The following is a 7,026-nucleotide window of genomic DNA, read 5'->3' on the forward strand; positions in this document are numbered from 1 at the left end:
TTTCATTCATAAAAAATCAAACAAAGGAATACAATTGATCAACATATCATTAAAGTAAAAATAATGAAAAGGAGCAGAAATAAGTTAAAAACTTATAATATATGCCCCCTATTTTCACAAATACAACAATTGACTTTCGATATTGATACTTATTGATATTTTCTTTTTACAACAATTAAACCAAAAATCAAGAAATATTTCTACTCAGTCATATCTTTTCATCGTCATGATTTAAAAAATAATAATAATTTTGAACAAGTTGCAAACAGCCCCTTGATTTTACTTTCCCTGGCAATGAATGACATTTATTGAAGAGTAAGTTTGTTACTAATTAAATTACATTTATAGTAAAGTAAGGAGCAATTATATTTAACTACTTTTTAAAAGTAATTTTCGGAAAACCGGCCAATTCACAATAGAAGTTATCTCGAGTCAGTTTACAAATGGAGCAGGTCTGGAACTACACTCCTTGCACATTAAAGAAACAAACTGAGCCACAGAGGAAAGATCATTGGCAGTTGTAAATATTGCTTTTCATGTAATTGTTCATCTTTTGTTTTAAACATGCACATTTGATGATTAGTTAATTATGACTCCTGCCACAATTAGATTGCAGTCCTGTATATTTTAATTTATCGGTTTGTAGACTTACTATAAGCTTGTAGATATTTATACTTGGTAAATATTTAAATATATATTTAATCCATATAAAATCTGAAAAATAAACAATTTAATTGGGGTTACATCACTCTGTTGTCATCACTTACGTCAGTCATACTGTGGTCATTCTGCCTTGGAGTCCTTTTTGTCCGCGCTCAGCCGCCGTATTGCTTCTCTACTCCATGCTTGCCTGTGTCGTCTAGAAAACGTTTACAAGGTAAAACAAGGTAATGTAACTGCCTCTTCTTCTCTAATAATGCACTGCAAACAAATTGCATAGTCCCGCTTGACTTCGATTACTTAAACCACAAGAACCCCCTTCGCCAACATTTAAGTGCTCGTTTTGTGCACGGCAGCTTCCTTCCGTTAGCATTAGCCGCCAGTTAGCAAGCGCCGCTCACCACCATCAATGTAAGCGCTTGTTGCCGACCGCAGACTTTACCCGTAACGTGTTTCATGTCGCTCAATAAGAGATAACTCGTCGAAACATGGTGGCAAGTGAGTTAAACTTTACCGTCTCGAAGCTGGGTTTGCCAAAATAGCGGCTAATGTGACCGGAAGTAGCTGTTAGCTTGGTTAACGGAAGTAGCAGCTGCTGTATTTCGCGTGTTATTGGTAGAATAATAGCGGCTAGTTTGTTCTTTCAGCAGCTTATATGGCTGACAGACGTGTTTACACGAATAATATCAAGTATCAACAGTTGTAAGATACGAGTCCAAGCAGTCGCTAGTGTGGTTAGCGAAAGTAGCCGCTAGCATAGACTTCTTATAAGTAGACGCAGCATTGGCTGCTGTGACGCGAGAAATTGGGCCGCCATCTTGAAGTGGGGATGAGGAGCCGGCAAGCAGCCTAAACTGACAGTTGACAGGTAGAAAACAAATATGGTGTTCAGCGTTTTCCTGCTTAAATGAGCGGACTGTTGACAATAGGAATCGGGGGATTACTTTTCACAAGTAAGATTTAACAATAACGTACTATTGGTTGTATTTTGTGAAAAGAATATTACCACAGAGTTGAGAAGGAACAAATATCTACAATAGTACTGAAATCGTAGCTGCAAGCAAACAAGAGTATGACCATAATAGAATTGCTTGTCAATGAAATTAATTAAATTTAAAAATGTCATACTTGAATAACAAAGTTGAAATAAATTATGAAGATAAAGATTGTAAAAGTTAGGATCACAGTCCAGATTGTGTAGACATCTTATAAGTAGATCCAGCATCGAGCGCTACTGCCTACTAGCGCTGACGAGACGCGGGGCCGCCATCTTGGAGTGGTGATCCGCTCCACTCAGTGCAATTCATTTGGCAGGAGCAATGAACTGTCAGCGCATTTAATTCATCTTACCTCACTGAATACCACTTCATGAATGTTTTTTCTGACCAACAAGTATGTGCTCCAATCACTCTATCACAAAAAAATAAGAGTTGTAGAAATTATTGGAAACTCGATAATTTGGATATACCGTATTTTCCGCACCATAAGCCGCCCCGTGTTATAAGCCGCATCTAACTGCGCTAAAGGAATGTCAAAAAAACAGTCAGATAGGTCAGTCAAACTTTAATAATATATTAAAAACCAGCGTGATGTGGGCGCGCATGGAGTCGTATATCAACATGGACGGAGCTGCGTGAAAAAAGCCACCCGGCCTCTTCGCGTAAACTTACCTTAACCACTCGCTCATCTTTTCTTCATCCATCCATCCCTTCGAGTTAGCTTTTATGATGACGCCGGCTGGAAAGGTCTCTTTTGGCAAGGTCTTCCTTTTGAATATCACCATGGGTGGAAGTTTCTGGCCATTAGCATGGCAAGCTAGAACCACAGTGAAGGATGACTTCTCATTCCCTGTGGTGCGAATATTCACCGTACGTGCTCCCGTTGTATCCACAGTGCAGTTCACAGGAATATCAAAAGTCAGTGGAACCTCGTCCATGTTGATAATGTTCTCTGGCCGGATCTTTTTTTCAGCTATCTTGTTTTTACAATATGCACGGAAAGTAGCCAGCTTTTCTTGAAAGTCTTTAGGCAGTTGCTGTGAAATAGTAGTCCGTGTGCGGATGGAGAGATTGCGTCTTTTCATGAACCGGAAACCTGTCGCTTAGTAGGAGCCATTTTGTGGTCTTTACAGATGTAAACACACAAAGGAAATGAAACGTAATATCCGCGCGCTTCTTCTTCTTCTATGGGGGCAGGTGGTTGCTTACAGTAGAAGAAGAAGCGCTTCTTGTTCTATGGGGGCGGGTGCTTACCTTGGCGGTTGCTTGCGTAGAAGAAGAAGCACTTCCTCTTCTACGGGGAAAAAAGATGGCGGCTGTTTACCGTAGTTGCGAGACCGAAACTTTATGAAAATGAATCTTAATATTAATCCATATATAAAGCGCACCGGGTTATAAGCCGCACTGTCAGCTTTTGAGTAAATTTGTGGTTTTTAGGTGCGGCTAATAGTGCGGAAAATACGGTATATATAATCCATATTTCGGAGGCTTTTTTTAATGCCTGGCTGGCGATGGACTGACACACCCTCCACCGTCCACCGCTAGCTCTCGATCGATGTACGGTAATGGGCATCCCTGGTGTACACTCTTTTACAAAGTATCAGTGATGTTAAGCTAAATAAAGAAAATATATTGAGGATAGTAGAAGTAGAAAAGTATCAAAGGTAGGGTTGGTTGAACATAGCAATATTATTAAGTGTTGCCATTAACAACAGTGCAACTCCTTCTTGCACTTACTGCACATGACAATTAACAATACAAATGCTATTTTAAAAAATGTTACCTTTTGACGTACTTATTTCAAATGCTTTATGTTTGCGAGTGCTAAGAGTTTGACCCTGGAACAGATGAATTCTTACCATGCCTCATGCGAGAATATATTTTCCAATGGTTACCTCCGAGTTATGAAACCGCTGTGGCGCGTTCTTTCAGACGTCACTTCCTGTGTGGGGCGGGGTCTTTCTGGCGCCACTTCCTCTCCGAACTCAGTTTGTAAACGATCAATGAGTCCATACAAAGCTAAGAGCCGGAGATTCAAGAAATACACGGCCACTTACCCGTGTAAAAAATTGTCCGAGGAGGGGGACCTTAAATGATGGTTTAGTGTGGCTGAAACGGGGCATAGGCTAAATAATTATTTGTTTAAGAGGTTATCCGGCTTAGTGTAGACATAGTCTCAGTTAGCTCACCTATTGTTTATCGTTACCTTTTTCTGTTCAGAGTTCTAAACACTCAATAAGGATGAGTCTCAGAAAGCAGACACCCAGTGATTTCCTGAAGCAGATCATCGGCAGACCAGTGGTGGTCAAGCTGAACTCCGGTGTCGATTACCGAGGTAATGTAAAGCTGGTGATAAAATAAATATGGATGACTTTTTTATTTATTTATTAAAGCATGCAACGTGTGTGCAGGTGTCCTGGCCTGTCTGGATGGCTACATGAACATCGCCATAGAGCAGACAGAGGAGTATGTCAATGGACAGCTCAAGAACAAATATGGTGATGCATTTCTGCGAGGAAACAATGGTGAGAGTCTTTAGAGACAGAAATTGTGTTTTTTTTGCAGAAAAGTTATACAAATATTCTCTGGTGTATGCTGCTTCTGACAAATCATTTGATATAATTCAATTGTCCGCCCCAAATAGACGTTTTATTTTTTATATGTAAAAAATATATTTACATTAGAAAAAATATCAAAATGATGTCATTAATGAGTTATTTAAGTGGAGCATATCCCAATTGACTTGGGGGTGAGAGGCGGGTAGCCTACATAACCTGCAAACTCCATATAGAGATGCTCGAGAGCATGGGTGTCAAAGTCAAGGCCCGGGGGCCAGATCCACCCCGCGGATGAATTATCTGTGGCCCCCGGGATGTTATTTGACTAGTATTAGAAGCAGCCCGCAGGCCACAGCCGCCTGCTGCTGTTTTGCACGCACCAATACTCCATCAGTGTTGGCGCTTCACATTCTATATTGTGTTTTGAAAAAAGGTTGTCATAAACGTTACTTAATTTATTAAATAAAATAATACAAAAGAAAACAATTTTTTTTTGCATGTGTACATTTATTCAGTTATAAACATTTTATTCACTTTTTTCTTTCCTACATGGATCTAAACTTTGCCGCTGCCGGTATTTTTTTCTATATTTTTATTGTAATATTTTCAGAATGTGTTTGTTCTATTTTTGAGAAAAGAAAACAATCTGAAGGTGTCTTTATTTTTTTAGTTTTAATGCCATGATTTTAATAGTCCGGACCACGTGCGCACAGATTTTCCTCCGTGGTCCGGACTATTAAAATCATGGCATTAAAACTAAAAAAATAAAGACACCTTCAGATTGTTTTCTTTGTCTTACTTTGGCCAAAAATAGAATCTAAAATAGATTCTAAATAGATCTAAAACTGTAGTACAAATATTTACAATGTAATACTTTAGGGCCTAAATCTATAGTAGTGTGCCTTTCTATTTTTTATAATTTTGCATTATATTAATTGTCATTAACAAAATGTTTTGCTACTTTATCTTAGTCTCCTATCATCAATTAGGAAACTCAATAGCAGTGAAATCATCAAGTGAAATTTTCAATTTGTGGCAGTTAAGTCTTATTTTACTTTTACTGGTAAAAAAAAAAATATATATATATTTTTTTAAACGTGTGTTTAATTTCATTATTGGGTTTATTTTACTTCACATGGCTACACTAAAAAAGTTTTGTCACTGCACAAACATAACGTATGCCTTTTGTCTTTCTTATCCCCACAGTTCTCTATATAAGCACACAGAAGAGGAAAGTTTAGCCGATTGAGTTTTTTTTTTTTTTTATCCCTGTTTTGGTTCCTGAGGGAATACTTTTGTTTGATGAAGCTTCAATCCTGAAGAATATTTTGTGCTTTTTTTTTTTTTTTTTGTAAAAGTGGAAATTGTTTATAAAACATCCTGAGTTTGCAAACATTATTGGCCTCATGAAAGTACTTTTTTTATTTTTATTTTTATTTTTTTATTTTTTTGTCCTGTCCAGCTTCTCAGGCAAATCATATAGTTGATGTAGATGCCCATGTCGGCTGTTCAGATTTACTTTACAAAAGAGAAGTGTAGGATACTTCTCTTGTTGCCTTATTTGTATTTGACTTTATTAAATGTATTTATATTATCATTTAGTGCAGCCGGGCCGGAGCAGGAGGGGATAGAAAGAGAAAAAAAAAGAAGACAGAGGGGGAAATTGTGGGGACAAGAGGGGGATTAGACAGAGAGACAAAAACAACAACAGCAAACAACAACAACAACAATAGAGCAACATCAGCAAATATGACATGTACAAATATGATGGTAAAAGTAATAGCAAATAAGCAGTTAGCGAAAAATAAATAATACAGAAATGACAATGAGCATTATTACACTACAAATGGATCAATACAAATACCAATAGAAATAGCGCTAATGATAATAAACAATACCAATAATTTACCTTTATTATCAACAATACAGTTGTTTAAATGCAACAATACATATACGTAATGATAACTTGAGATACGAAAGAATGCAGAAAAATGGAGGGGGAGAAAGAGAAGCAACCTACATTAACCTTGTAGATTGTTATAGTCACAATAGGTTAAGCTTTGTCAGTGTGCCATGTGTTACACCCAGTTTACCCTAGGGCAACAACGTTAATATATGTTTGATGAACCGTGATTATGTGCATGAGTGTAAGTATGCATATGTACTTGTATATGTACAGAATGTGTATATGTGTTTGTACAGTGAATGTATATGTACTGTATGTGTATGTTTGTATATTGAATGTGCGTGTGGATGTACGAACATTAGGTAGGTAAATATGTACTGTATTTGTGTATGTATGTGGGAGCGTAGGTACCTATGTTCGTATGTGAGCATATGTGAATTTGCATGTACAATACATTCGACTCCCAGAGTGCGTGGGAGCCAGAGCACGGCCCCATCACCCCCGAGAGCCCAACCCACAAACAGTAGGCGTGGTGCCCAGGGAACCAGGGACCACCGCCCCCACGCAGCCAAGCCGGCCAGCGACAGGAACCCCAGAGCCCGACCCACCGTACCGCCCACAAGGGCCAGCAGCAGGCCGCAGACAGACGCACCCGGCAGAGGACAGGGCACGAGAAAAGCAGGGGACAGCCAGACCCCAAGCCAGTGAGAGACCACACCCCACACGGGCAGAAAGGCGAGACGCCCCGCCCGAGGGACCCAGAGACTCCCCGCAACCGGACGGGAAGACCGCCCCCGCCCCACCGGCAACCGGGCCCCCACGAGCCCACCCCCCGCCCCCGGAGAGCGCGGCGAGGCCAGCCCCCGGCCACCCCACCCAAATCGGCCGCCGCAGGACCACCCAG

The 7,026-nt window shown here is 39.7% G+C and overlaps 1 protein-coding gene across 2 annotated transcripts; it reads left to right on the forward strand.

Moving 5' to 3' along the window:
* Nucleotides 1–743: 743 nt before the first annotated feature.
* On the forward strand, nucleotides 744–5,614 carry lsm6 (LSM6 homolog, U6 small nuclear RNA and mRNA degradation associated). Of its 2 annotated transcripts, none has more exons than XM_061922890.1 (4): nucleotides 744–887; nucleotides 3,879–3,993; nucleotides 4,070–4,183; nucleotides 5,423–5,614. In XM_061922890.1, the coding sequence occupies exons 2-4, from the start codon at nucleotides 3,900–3,902 to the stop codon at nucleotides 5,455–5,457; spliced, it is 243 nt and encodes an 80-aa protein (XP_061778874.1). In that variant the 5' UTR covers nucleotides 744–887; nucleotides 3,879–3,899; the 3' UTR covers nucleotides 5,458–5,614. The 2 variants fall into 2 exon arrangements, with proteins under 2 accessions (XP_061778874.1, XP_061778875.1); XM_061922891.1 differs by having other exon boundaries at nucleotides 792–877.
* The last annotated feature ends 1,412 nt before the right edge of the window (nucleotides 5,615–7,026 follow it).

This window comes from Nerophis lumbriciformis, linkage group LG27 (genome assembly GCF_033978685.3).
Source record: "Nerophis lumbriciformis linkage group LG27, RoL_Nlum_v2.1, whole genome shotgun sequence".
Taxonomy (NCBI): Eukaryota; Metazoa; Chordata; class Actinopteri; order Syngnathiformes; family Syngnathidae; genus Nerophis; species Nerophis lumbriciformis.

What these genes read in the sequence shown, in the direction of transcription:
- lsm6 (XM_061922890.1), top strand. Translation starts at nt 3,900, where the DNA reads ATGAGTCTCAGAAAGCAGACACCCAGTGATTTCCTGAAGCAGATCATC. An exon ending in CTCCGGTGTCGATTACCGAG is followed by an intron (nt 3,994 to 4,069) that starts GTAATGTAAAGC and finishes ACGTGTGTGCAG; the next exon opens with GTGTCCTGGCCTGTCTGGAT. An exon ending in ATTTCTGCGAGGAAACAATG is followed by an intron (nt 4,184 to 5,422) that starts GTGAGAGTCTTT and finishes TTATCCCCACAG; the next exon opens with TTCTCTATATAAGCACACAG.